General features: G+C 44.5%; 1 protein-coding gene across 3 annotated transcripts in view; it reads left to right on the forward strand.

The window, feature by feature from the left end:
* Positions 1-1,645: 1,645 nt before the first annotated feature.
* SYBU (syntabulin) overlaps positions 1,646-13,517 on the forward strand; it is a 77,467-nt gene continuing 65,595 nt past the window's right edge. For 2 of the 3 annotated variants that reach the window (XM_060243314.1, XM_060243310.1), the window contains exons 1-2: positions 6,344-6,482; positions 8,323-8,530. In XM_060243314.1, coding sequence (XP_060099297.1) covers positions 6,456-6,482; positions 8,323-8,530 — 235 coding nt within the window. In that variant the 5' untranslated portion in view covers positions 6,344-6,455. Of the gene's footprint in view, positions 1,741-6,343; positions 6,483-8,322; positions 8,531-13,517 lie in introns of those variants that run through there. The other variant, XM_060243311.1, reaches the window with a different exon arrangement.

Genomic DNA, 13,517 nt, shown 5'->3' on the forward strand with positions numbered 1-13,517 from the left:
ATCTGAACCAGCCAAGTATACAATATTGGTTTTGCATGCAGTACCGTAATAAGTTAATAGATCCAAGCGGGCAGCCGTGTTGGTCTGAAGCAGTTGAACAAAGCAGGAGTCAAGTGCACCTTTAAGACCAACCAATTTTTATTTAGAATGTAAGCTTTTGTATGCTCTTAAGCACACTTCATCAGACGAGGAATCCAGCACAGTGAGCAAAGTCGTATATAGCTGAGCAGAGCCATACATAGCTGGTAGGCAGTGGCCCAGAATGCAACATGGTACAGATTTATTAACAAATTGAGCAAACCTTTGATCTGAGTAGCATTAAAATTGAAACAGAACCTGGCTAAACTGATGTGTAGCCACCCAGCCATCTTGTGGATATTATGACTCATAGTAATTTAGCACCTATTTTTATCTATTTTAACTAATTTATTATGTAACTGATTATTTAAAATTGTTGTATTGTATTGTTTTATTGAACCATGGAATTCCATGCCTGTGAGCCGCCCTGAGCCCGTCTTTGGCGGGGGAGGGCGGGATATAAGAATAAATTTATTATTATTATTATAAAATAATAAAGTAAAATTTGTTAATTATACTGCTGTTTTATTGCTTTCGCATGCTCATGCTACTCAGATCAAAGATTTGCTCAATTTGTTAATTTTACTATTCTGTCATTGTACCATTTTACATTCTAAACCACTGCCTACCAGATAATTTTACTTCGCTGTCATTGGTTCTTAAATCTATTGTGCCAGAGGAGAATGGAACCAGGGGAGAAGAAGACAATAAATAGTGGACAGAATCCCCTCTGTCTGATGGAGGAATCCAGTAATCCAGAGAGTTGTGGCCCTTCCAGATTGTTGGAGGACTTCCCAGTTGGCAGACCCAAGTTCCAATATGGTGGGTAGAGCTGGCTTAAACTCTTTATCTGCTCATAGTGTCATAGAATTAGGACTGAAAGTCCCCTAATTTAAGCCCTAATTCTGTGACACTATGAACAGATAAAGAGCTTAAAGAAGAGATGGGATTCAGTTATACAGTATGTTAGAAATTTGGTTTGGGGATACAATTCAGGGGCTTGGATCCAGCCTCCTTTTCTCTTCTGAAATTCTGCTCAGACATCAGGGGATGCCCAGGAACAGCGTTGGGTGTTACAAGAGTCTGCAATGGGAGGGGGGAATAGGCAAAAATTGTGCCCTTCCACTGGTGGAAAATGAGGTGGATCCAAGCTGTAGATAATATTTCCAGCTAACACCATCCACAGATGCCATTCAGCCTCCAAAATGGTAACTCAAGGCTGACACAGGACATCTGAGAGAAGAACAAAAGATATTTAAATAGCTTCCACACAGTTTCTGGTACCTGGTATCCTACTTCCTCTTCCTGCCCTACCTTCATCAGTACCATTCCTGTAGTCTAGTTGCTGTACATGCCTACAATTCTCAACCCCATTTGAATTCATTTGTTGGTAAAGGTTGTCTGGAGAATTTCATCTGCAAAGGATGTGAAAGGGTCCTGCCTAGTTTGTCTCTGCTCAGGATACAATTGACTGCTTCGATTCAGACCATTTAAACCAATTCACTTCATCATGATACCCAATTAATACCTTTCCTTTTCCTCCCACTTTTGCATACAGTCGACGGATAGCTGCCATGCACCTGTAATCGTCTTCTGCCAAGTTGCCATAGAGATAGCAGTGCTGCTGTACACCATTTTCATCTATCACTACTGCTGCTTCAGGTAAGCTTGTAATGAGTCCCAGCTCTCCCTAATGCACCTGCTATGAATTTGCAGGTCAGGTAGTGTAGAAATAGATTTTAGTAACATTCTGTTTTTGAATTGATTTTCAAAGCTTCTGTCTCCAAGAAAAAAAAAAACATGTTGCATCAGTTTGCTTTCCAGTATGTGTCTACATGCCTGCCACAGCAGCTCAGTGCATTGCAAAGGATGTTTTGAAGTGTTCATGGGTAGGTTATATACTGTGCCAAGCCTATTGGTTTCCCTGGGACACACCCTATACTTCCTTATGGCTGGATGTTGTCAAGGGCAGAACAATAGAGGTGAGTAACCTGTCTGCCACTACTGATTTCCATAGGAACCCTACGATGCCTTGGAACACAGACTGAAAACTACTATTGTAGTGGGCTCTGTAGCAAAACTTGCCTTCTTCCCAGGCATAACAAGGCTGAATAGTTAGGGTTGGTAACTCCAGAAAAGTTCCTGGAGATTGGGAAGCAGAGCCTGGGGAGGGTGGGCTTTGGGGAAGGGAAGGGAGCTCAACAGGTTGTAATGCCATAATGTCTGCCCTCCAAAGCAGAATTTCCTCCAGGGAAACTGATCTGTGTCATCCGGAGATCAACTGTAGAGAAATCTACAGTCCCCACCCAGAAGTTGAAAACCCTGATTTAGGGGTATCTGCAGGATTAAGAAGTCTTATTTGTCATATTGAAATCTTACAAAGTGTTAGAAAGAGGTGGAAGCACAAAACTTCATGCTGTTCCCTGCCTAGCTACCTCTTGCCATCAACGTAGTTAGCTACTAGAATATCGTTCACCAAAAATCTGCAGTGATCTTCTTTAGACACATGTTTAAGAGACTTTCAGAAAATGAAAAAGGGAAACAACTTTTCTTCATTGATAGAGCACAGGCCAGAAACAACAGAGGACAATAGGTACATTTCCAGATAGTTTCTCTGTTAGTTAACAAACATCAAAGCCAAATGCCTTACATTGTGACACCTGAATCTTGGAGAAAGGCTATGTCTCTAGAAAATATAGAAAACAGTATCTGTTAAGATCATCAGATCCAGGTTATGAAACACCTGAAGATTTTTGGGGTGGAGCCTTGGGAGGGCAGGGTTTGGGAAGGAGAAGGATCTTAGCAGGGTATAATGCCAATGAGACCATCTTCCAGCCATTTTTTCTAGGGAAACTGATCTTGGTCATCTGGAGAGCCAGTTTGGTGTTGTGGTTAAGTGCATGGATTCTTATATCCCGCCCTATACTCTGAATCTCAGCGTCTCAGAGCAGTCACAAATCTCCTTTACCTTCCCCCACCCCAACAGACACCCTGTGAGGTAAGTAGGGATAAGAGAGCTCTTACAGCAGCTGCTCTTTCAAGGACAACTCCTACAAAAGCTATGGCTCACCCAAGGCCATTCCAGTAGGTGCAAGTGGAGGAGTGGGGAATCAAACCCAGTTCTCTCAGATAAGAGTCCGCACACTTAACCACTACACCAAACTGGTTCTCCAGTAGTTGGCCATCCTTCCTTTCTTTATGTCCTTTATGCTGCTGCCTTTTTATTCACTGCCCCTCAAATATGGTGTATTATTTAGCATTTGTGGAGTACTGCAAGTATTGTGTGTAGTGGTTAGGCCAAATCTGCACTCTGGCAAGAAGCCTGCTGGGTGACTTTCAGCCAATTATTCTCAAAGCCTAACCTACCTCATAGGTTTGTTGTGAAGAAAGGGGGAACCATGTGAGTGCTGCCCCTGAGTTCTTTGGAAGGAAAGCAGGATAACAATGCATTAGACAGATAAACATCAGGGGGCTGCCAGAAATTAAAGCAAGAAACGGTGTACTGTTGTATATAGATGTGCAGCCAATCGACTTCAGAAAGACTTTCTCTGGAGAGAACTGGAGAGAACTAGATGTGACACGGCAAACAGGGGATCTTTTTTCTGGCAAATCAGTGGGATGGTGGTGGAGGGACATTCTTTCTTGCAAACATGATTTCCCTGGCCACTTTCTCCCTTGTTTTTCCTCCCATCACGCTTTGAAATCAGTACAAAGCTAACCAAGGGAGGAAAGCAAAATTGAGAGAAAGAATAAAAGCAGCAGTGTGCATAGGTCATCACATTTCAAGAGGCTGTGTATGTTGGGGCTCATGGCCAATCACAGATTCCCTGCCACATGGACCAAACTTGTGCAGCTAACTAGGTGCCTGATTTTTTAATCCATAATGTTGAGAATCAGCCTTTAAATCCTGATGATTCACTATATTCAGGTCACTAACAAGAATGTTCTCGTTATGCATTATTGTTGCTTCTGCTTTCTGATTGTGACATTTTGTGGTGTGGATTGCCCTGAGCATGCAGGTTTGATGTAGTCCCATCAGTGTTCCCGCTAAGCTGAGTTAGTGTGAACTAGCTCACAATTTTTTAGCCTCCAGCTCACACATTTTTGCCTCAGCTCAGGAAAAATGGCTCTAGAACAAACTAATCTATGCAGTTGTTCACAATTTTAATGTCAGTAGCTCACAGCCTTAATGCCAATAGCTCACAAAGTAGAATTCTTGCTCACAAGACTCCACAGCTTAGAGGGAACATTGGTTCCCATAGCAAATGAAAGAACTTTCTTCCACTAATTTGCCTAATCCCAGTTGAATGTACTGTATGAACAGGTATTTTCTTTTGACTGACTTAATCTACTGCAGCTGACAACTTTACTGGGTGTCCTTCAGTGTCCTTTTCCTATTCCATGCATTTCTTTCTTTCTTTCTTTCTTTCTTTCTTTCTTTCTTTCTTTCTTTCTTTCTTTCTTTCTTTCTTTCTTTCTTTCTTTCTTTCTTTCTTTCTTTCTTTCTTTCTTTCTTTCTTTCTTTCTTTCTTTCCCCCTTCCCCCCAATGAGACTCCAGGTGAATTATAGAAGCTCTAAACTTGAAGACCTGTAACCCTTTATCTATGTTAGTTATACACTTCAGTGTTTTTTCCAGCTCTGACAGATCTCTTTTTTTCTGACATATCTTTTTTGAGGTACACTGAGCAGTTCACAATTTGCCAAATGAGGCCACACCATAGACCTATACAAGGGCATTGCAATAAAGCTGTCTTATTTTCAGTCCCATCCCCAGTCTGGAGTTTGCTTTTTTCACAGTTGCCACATACAAAGTTGACTCTTTAGCCATACTTTGTAAGGAAGGTGTGCCAACACACTTGATCATTTTTGCTGCCCTCTTCTGTTCCTTTTCCAGTCTATCATGCCCTTTCGACAAAGTCTCTCCATTGGTGGAGATCAGAATTCAATGCCATTCAGTGTGCCAGAAGATAATTTATTCCTTTGCTTGCAGCTGACGAATGCTGTCTCTGTCAGTCTATTCTATATCCCGCCCTTTCTCTGAGGAGCTCAGCATACATGGCTCAGTCCTCCTTTCCCTGTGGAATGTATCACTGGATAGTTAAATATATGTGAGGGAAGTGCCTTCCATGATGCCAATTCAGATGGGTAGCTAGCTGAGCTTGTCTGTAGCAGCAACATAAAACAACCCTTGATGAGTCAGAGCTCACTTCATCAGCTGCATATGATTCATGAAAACTTATGCTGCAATACTTTGGCTAGTGTTTAAGGTGCCACTGTACTCCTGTTTTGTTTTTCTCTTGTAAGAGGAAATGTGTGTTGGTGTGTGGGTGCTTTGTTTTTTGTTTTGCTTTTACTTACAAGCAAGAGATAGTTATGCCCTACTACCCTGCAGAGTACAAATACAAACAAGGATTCAAGGAGTGGCCCGGTTCTAACTGATGAGGAACTAGCAAAGCGTTTTAGCACAGAAACAGATCCGGTGTATATACAAAAGGGCTGCCAACCTCCAGGTGGGGCCTGGGGACCTCCAGATGACCAAGATCAGTTCCCCTGGAGAAAATGGCAGCTTCTGAGGGTGGGCTGTATGGCCCCACATCCCTGCTGAGCTCCCCAAACCCTCCCAAAAGCTCCAGGAATTTCCCAACCTGGAGTTGGTGACACCAACCTGCCCCCTGCCTAGGTGACCATATCATGTCTTGCAGGTAGTTTGCCAGCTCTAGGTTGGGAAACACCTGGAGGTTCGGGGTGGAGTCTGAGGAGGGCAGGCATTTGGGGCATAATGCCACGGAGTCCAACTTCCAAAGCAGCCCTTTTCTCCAGGTGAACTGATCCCTGCCAGCTGGAGCTCAGTTGCAATAGCGGGAGATCTCCAGCCATCCCCTGGATGTTAGCAGCCTTCCCTGGAGGAAGCCAGCGCAGGGGTTATTCCTGTGTGGGTTTGGCTGCTCGCAGGGGGGATCCTCCTTTGGCAGAGGGCCGCCCTTCGCCCCCGCTTCAGCCAGCCCCTCCGCCCGTTTTGGGCAAGAGGAGGGCAGGACGCGCCAACAGCGACTCCGCCCCGCCTGCCCGGTGTCAGCAGCAGCGAACGAGCCCAGCCAAGGCAAAGCGTCAGCGCGGCTGCAGCAGAAGCCAGCAGCCAGCAGCGGCTCCACGTGTCAGGGCGGGCGGGGAAGCGGCTCGGCTGGGCTCGACTGGGGCTAGTGGGGAGCGCACGCAGTGCGAGCGCGGCCAAGGCGAGAGGAGAGCGGAGAGCGATCGGCAGCAGGAGAAGCGGCGGAGGCGGCGGCGCTGGCAGCGCCCCTTCCCAGCCCAGATCGCCGCCCTTCGCCCCTCCGCGCTTCAGCCCCGCCAGCTGCCTGGACCGGCACGCCGAGCCATGGGGCCCCTCAAGGAAAGCGCCAAGGTGAGAGCGAGTGGGGGAGTCAGGCGCGGCAGGGGGGGGGGGTTACTCAAGAAATGGGGCTCTTCTCCCAAAAAGAAAAAATGGGCACAATTTGCCTAAGGAGCAAATGTGCCCATTTAGCCTAAGGAGCAGCAACAGTAGCGTGCGTTCTAGTCCCGATGGAGTCTGACATCATCGCAGAGGGTTTCAGGGTGTGTGCAGCTCTCTAGCCAGAAGTGGCACCTGGACCACTAGAGAGGGGGGGGGGCGTTTCCAGGGGCAGGTGGAGCCCAAGATGGAGAGCCTTTGCCCCTGGGCACCTGTTACCCAGGAGCAGAGGTAGTCCTTCTGGCCCTCCCCTGCCACCACTGCGCAGACAGCGGCAGAAGAGCATCCCTCCTCCATCCTTGATGGAGTCTGACATCATTGCTGTAGCTCGATCCCTGCTGCAGAACCTCCTCTGGAGGGGGTGGGGGGAAGTTCGAGCTCCAAATGATGCCAGCCCCATCCAGGAAGGTTTAATGGGCTCTCTGCTGCTTCCACTGGGTATTCCTCCTGCTCCCCTGCAAATGTGCCCAGGTCCCTGTGGGGGGAGGGTTGTGGTGGTGATGATCACTGGGCTTAATTGCCTTTGGGGACTTTTCCACCAGTATTGAACACACTAAATGTGCTGTTGTGACCCTTTGTAGAACAGAGCTCAGACGTCAGCCCATTTGAGGCGAACCTTTTGCTTTTATTTTTCACAGCTGCCTGCTGCCCTGTCCCATACTGGCACACATGGCCACGTGGGATTTTTTTAAAAAGAAAACTACTTTTAATCCAGTAAAGTGTGGGTTTGGCTGTGGGCTCATTGCCTGGTTTGTGAGACTATTTTACAGAGATTAAAATGCAGTTCATGGATGACATGTTCATGGATCATGTAAGGCTTGCCAGCTCCAGGTGGGGAAATTATTGGAGATTTGGGGAAGGGGGGGTGGAACCTGGGGAGGGGGGGGGTTGGGGAGGGGGGAGTCTTCAGCCAGATATAATGCTACAGAGACCATCCTCCAAAGCAGCCATTTTTTTCCAAGGGGCCAGATCCATCTGGAGATCAGTTGTAATTTTGAAAGACCTGGAGATTGGCAGCCCTAATCTGGATCAGGCCTGTTTCCCATAGTATGGACTTCATTCTCTCAACAGGGAGCTGCAGTGATTCAGAACCGTGTGCCAGTTATACTTCTGTGATATACGTGTTTGCAAACTCGTGCTTCTCCTGTTCATATTTTGCATTTCTGGGTGCAAATTGGGCCCAAGACCTATTTTTCAAAAGTGAAAGGGGTGGGATAGAGCCACTGAGAATTGTCTCTGCGTGGGCAGTGCTCCATGCCTATAAACAGACATGATGCCTTCTACTAAGTCAGCACATTGCTCTGCACACAAGTTCAGTATTGTCTGCTCTGGCTGGCAGCCTCAGTCCCAATATCAGGCAGATGTCCTACTACCTAATCCTTTCAATTTGAGATGCCTGGGATTGAACCTGCAAACTTCAAAAGAAGAGGATAGTGCTGTACTAGTGAACCACTGCCCCTCCCTATTACTAGTGTCATGTTGTACAGTAGGACCCACAAGCTCAGTGTTGTTTGAGTGCAGTGCTGCAATACTCTCTGAACTCTCCCATGAGCCACTGCTGTTGGCCTGGAGGAATCCCATTCCATAGCACCAAATGACATGGTTCTGTGTCTATAACTGTGATGCTCACTGCATGATGCCCCTCCCATGTGGAAGCACTGTTTGGTGTGATTGATCTAATGCCACGATTGGAATGCTTGGACTGGAGCAGAACAAGAAGTGACATTTCCATTGTTGCTGTTGTTGTTGTAAGGAGCACAAAATGCAAGACAAGGAGATCTGCCGCAGCCGTATTCCCCGCCTGGTCCTCCGGCCTCATCTCCCCCAGCAGCACCCTTACCACCAGAAAGTGTCCCCAGCATCCGAGTCACCCTTCTCAGAGGAGGAAAGCAGAGAGTTCAACCCCCTGAGCTCTTCTGGAGGGTCGGCAAGGACTATCAGCAGCAACAGCTTTTGCTCAGGTACCAAAGGGAAGGGTGTGGCTGTGAAAATGGTAGTCTTTAAACTGGGGTTCATCTTCTTCTTTTTCTGAATGCATAGAATAACTTCCCCAGGGTGTCTACAGTAGCCAAGATATTATTGTAGACAATCAGTATATTTGCTGAGTGATTTGTGATCACTGTTTCTATAAGAAGTATGTTTTCCATTTGGCAATGTGTGCAAGTCTGCATTTTTACCCATTCTGACTGCTTGGATACAGTTAGAGCTGTTAAGTAAAAGGAAGATGGTGGTGAAATTCAGTACTGAGTATTTTAAATGCATGTCACTAAATGAAGTCAGATGTTGCTGTTTGGATCAGGATATGTTTGCCTTGAACGGCTGCATGAAAAATTGGCCTCTTCTCTTGTAACAAAATTGAAAACGACATATTCTGGCATTCTTTAAAAGGCTTGGTTTGTTTAGGAAACATTTAGAAGTGAAATCTTCCAGAGATGTACAAGCATTATATGTACAATTTGGCACCAGGGGTTACAGATTTATGATTTCTTTTAAAAAAGTAATTACCCAGTGTCTTTTCTAACCTTTATCCCATTTGTAAGAACTGATCCACCATATGTGTCATAGAGTTGATTTCTATACACCCTTTACACAGTGTTTCCTGTGTGGAATAATAATAATTATAATGATGATGATGTGAATAATGTTTATGTAAGAAATTCTAGCATTCATATGAAAGTTCTTCTCCGCAGAAAGATATTAAAGCAGTAATCTGACCATTGGAAATTCACCCAAGCTGTACATTGATTACACCAATTAATTAACTTCACCTGTGCCCCTCCTATCTTTCCAATGGCGATTCAAAGTGGCTTGTATCATTCTCTCCTCCTCCATTTTGCATTCACAACCATCTTTTAAGGTAGAGTGGGCTGAAAAAGCATGACTGGCCCAAGGTAACCCAGCAAGCCTTCATGGCTGAGTGGGATTTGAACCTGGGTCACCCAGATGCTAGTCAGATACCCTAACCCTTGTCTCATACTGGTACACTGGATAAGCACACTCATCCCATGCTGACTTACAGTGCTATGCTAAGCAGAGTTATTCCTTTCTTAGACCATATTAGACAATATTAGAGGAAGATCTAATTGAAGGGTAATATTTGGATGGTTGATAACCCTAAAGGAGTGTTTCCATGCTAATATATCGATCTGCCAGGACTCTTTCACTGGGAGTCCTACCCATCCTCTCCCCATTCTCTCCCCCTCCTCAACTGATCTTCACACATAGGCTTTATTCTTTTGTGCTGTTGACCCATCCGTTAAAACTCAGTAGTCCAGAAAGTTTCAATCATGAGTGTACGTAAGACAAATTAATGCAGGCATCTCCTTATTATCGATAATTCTCCTCTAAATGTGTAAACTGTCTCATCCAAAAACAATATGTGTACTGATGCTGGGTGACATGAAGGTTCTCTTTGTTGTGATGTATCTTTGAAGGCCAGTTAAGAGACCACTTACAAGAAAGTTTGGTGTGTCAGTGGCTACTAAAGGGAACCACCACATTCAAAGGCAGTAAACTTCTGAATACCAGTACTGGGAGGCAAGATCAGGGAAGGCTTTGGTTGTTATGTTCTGTTGTTGGCCTTCCAAAGGAGCTAGTTGGCCACTATGTGACACAAGGGGCTGGACCAAATAGAGCACTGCAGTGGTTCAGCAGGGTTCTTCTTATGTTCACTCAATGTTATAGTCAATGAGTAATGAATATGTGTGTATGTGAAAGAGAGAGAGAACTGGCCGTTAGTACTCTGGACTTGCTGGCTAGTTCTGTGAATCTGGTATGGTCTGTGTGACATAAAGATTTCTTTTCCCTCAGTGCCTTCTTTTATTCTACTCCTGCCTTAGCAGAGGTAGGTTTGGTTTTTGTCCCCATCATCCCTGATAGTGCAAAGATTTATTGTTAGCAATATCCAGTGGAATGGTCAATTCATCACCATTATTTGATTTTGGAGATCTTCAACATGCTCCTCCTGAAACAGAGTTACACCTTTCAAAGCACAATGAAATCAATTGACTTTGAAGGGTGTAACTCAGCTTAGAATGGCCGTCTAATATACGTACTTTTCTTAATTGTATCTCAAATTCATTACTACTGAACTGACCTTGTCGGTAACACATAGCCAAACTGAAGTCAAATTGCCTTTACATAATATCAGGTGGTCAAGATTTTGATAACTGTAAACTAAAGAACTTAACAGTAGCCATGATGGATCAGACCAGCAGTTCAGCTAGTCCAGCATCCTGTTTCAACAACAGTAAGTTAGATGCTAACTCACAATTATAGCCCACAAGTCCAGCCTGCAGACAGCAACACTCACCTGCTGACTGCTCTGCGGCATCTGACAATCAGAGGTGTTTGGCTATTGTTGTTTGTGGCCAATGATAGACCTTCCATAAATCTAGCCAGCCCTCTTTAATGAATGCTGTTCTGTACAATTAATGCAGAAAGGAATAAAAATATGGATCATATTTGTAATAGGATGTAATGAATATTTTGCAACAAGAGACAGATTCTTATAGAGGATTACTAGTAGGGTCTTAAGGCACTTTAATATGTGCCACTACAAAAAAAACCCCCTCTTTGAGCCTCTCTTGCATTACTTTCATGCAGGTATGAATAACTTCATGTCCATTTTTTGAATGCTTTGTGATGTTTAGGAATTCCTTCTTTAATGTTATGCACTGTGCACAAAGGAACAGTTATTTTATAAATTTCATGTGCTTGTGCTATCAGTGGGATGTCTGCATTGGCCCTGTAGGGTGGGCCATTGGTGACAGTTTGATCTGCAGTGACTAACAAGTGCTGCTTTTCTAGCCTCCACAAGATGAAAAAAACCTCACTTAATTGCTGTATCATCGGGGTACTTGTAAAGGCCCTAGAGCAGGCTAGATCAGTTTTTTTCCTCCCCAGGCAGACTTGTCAACTCTAAGTGACACCTTTGGACTGATTGTGCTGTAGCTGAAGCACATAATTGTTCCACCCATCTTGATTACTATACAACGGAGTACTTGATGTGCTAGGTAAGTGAAAACCAGGCTAGCCCAATTTCATCAGATTTTGGAAGCTAAGCAGAGTTGGCTCTGGCTACTGTTTGGATGGCAGAACTCTAAGGATACCAGGGTTGTGATGTAGAGGCAGGCAGCGGCAAACCTCCTCTGCATGTCTCTTGCTTTCAAAATTCTATGGGGTCACCATAGGTCAGCTGTGACTTGGCAGCAAAAAAAAAAAAGGTATGAGGAACAAGAAAAATCTGTCATGTGTGAACAACTGTGAATGATCTGATATGGTGATATTCAAAGCACATGCAAAAAAAAAAGCCTATAGTTTTTACTTCGATGCTATGAGAACGAGAGAAGCTGATTTCCAAGCAATGCACCATGATGCGCCTGCTGCATAATTATATCAGCAGTTTGCAGTTGCTCACTGTGAACAAAATACAGCTGCAAGAAATATGGGGGAATCAATTTACGTTTGCACGGCTTCAGCATCCTTTCTTTTTTTTTGTATGTGTTTTACGACCTGTGGCATCTCAAATACAATGATGTGCAGGGAGATCCACTGCAACTGTTAATGTAAAGCTAAGCATGAGTAACATTTCTTCTGGCAGCTGCTGCACCTGTAATCTTACTGCCAAATGTAATCTGTGTCCTAATTATGCATTGTCTCGACTGCAACTCAATCTTCTTTGTCATACCTTACTTCAAAGACTTAGGAAAGGAGCTGTGGATCTGCTGTCTAAACTGCTTGTTTCTGTGCTTGCATGTCTTGAAGCCTCTGGCTATATGCACTCCTACCTATTTTTTCTGGTTGCAATTCTCCCCAGTAATTTACTCCCATTATTTTTTTGCATCACTTCTGAATTGTTCCTGCTAGCATTTGCATTATGCAGCATGTATTACCATTGTACACAAGAGTCTAGCCCTTGTTCTGTTTCCATCAGTAGCAATCTGGGTGCTTTTTGAAAGCTTATAAGCAAGGCACGAAAGAGAAGTCTTGCTTATTTATACTATACCCTTCCTCCCGAGCAGTATAGGTGGTTCCCCCCCACCTCCATTTTATTTTCACAATAACCCTGTGATGCAGGTTAGGTTGGGAGTGATTGATACAAGGCTGCCCTGTGAAGTTCATGACCTGAGGGAAACTCAGCTGGTCCTCCCCAGCTTCAGATAGTCCTTTATATGATGGTTCCGTTTCACTGTCACAACTAATAGCCATCAACAGATCTATCCTCCATGATTTTGCCATCTTTTTACAGATGCCATCAATAAAAGCAGAGAAACTGCCACATAATGAGTGAGTCACTCCATGGGTGTGTCAGTGGTGCTGTTTTTTTTGATTGGCAGAAGTTTTCTAAAGACAGAGGTCTTTCCCAGCGCTGCGACTTGGAAGTCTTTTAAGGGGAACTGTCCTTGCCTTTGGCAAGGTTTGAGATTCTGGCATTGTATGCAAGCACAGTATGTATCCTGTTTCTGAGCTATGATCCCTTCCTGTTTCTCCCTGAGATTCTCTTTATCTTTCATGTTTTGTTTCCAAACACTGGAATTGCCCCACATATTCACCATGATGGTGTGTGCACATGAAAATGAGTTGGATCCATCCAGCTTTTTAACTCAGTCCTGCTCAATTCCCCTTTTTACCACAACCCCCCATTCCACATGACTTTTACCCATGGCAGTCCCATGATCCCCAGAAGAACGTTTTTTTTAGTTGTCAGAAGGGAACCCTCATTCCTTTTTCATCACCTAAAAGGCTGGTTGAGTCCAACCCAGGAGATAGGCAGTGGCAAGCACAAATTGTCTGTTCCAAGAGCATGAAAAAAATTCAGTTCTGCAGCACATGGAAAAAGCAGCAATCGAGAACCTTCCCCAGTGTTCCAAGCTGAGGTCTCCTTTGACTGCTTTTGACAGCTAAAAGTGCTTGGGTTGGATTCTAAAATACCCTTCCACTCGTATA

Source organism: Heteronotia binoei, chromosome 7 (genome assembly GCF_032191835.1).
Source record: "Heteronotia binoei isolate CCM8104 ecotype False Entrance Well chromosome 7, APGP_CSIRO_Hbin_v1, whole genome shotgun sequence".
NCBI classification, from domain to species: domain Eukaryota; kingdom Metazoa; phylum Chordata; class Lepidosauria; order Squamata; family Gekkonidae; genus Heteronotia; species Heteronotia binoei.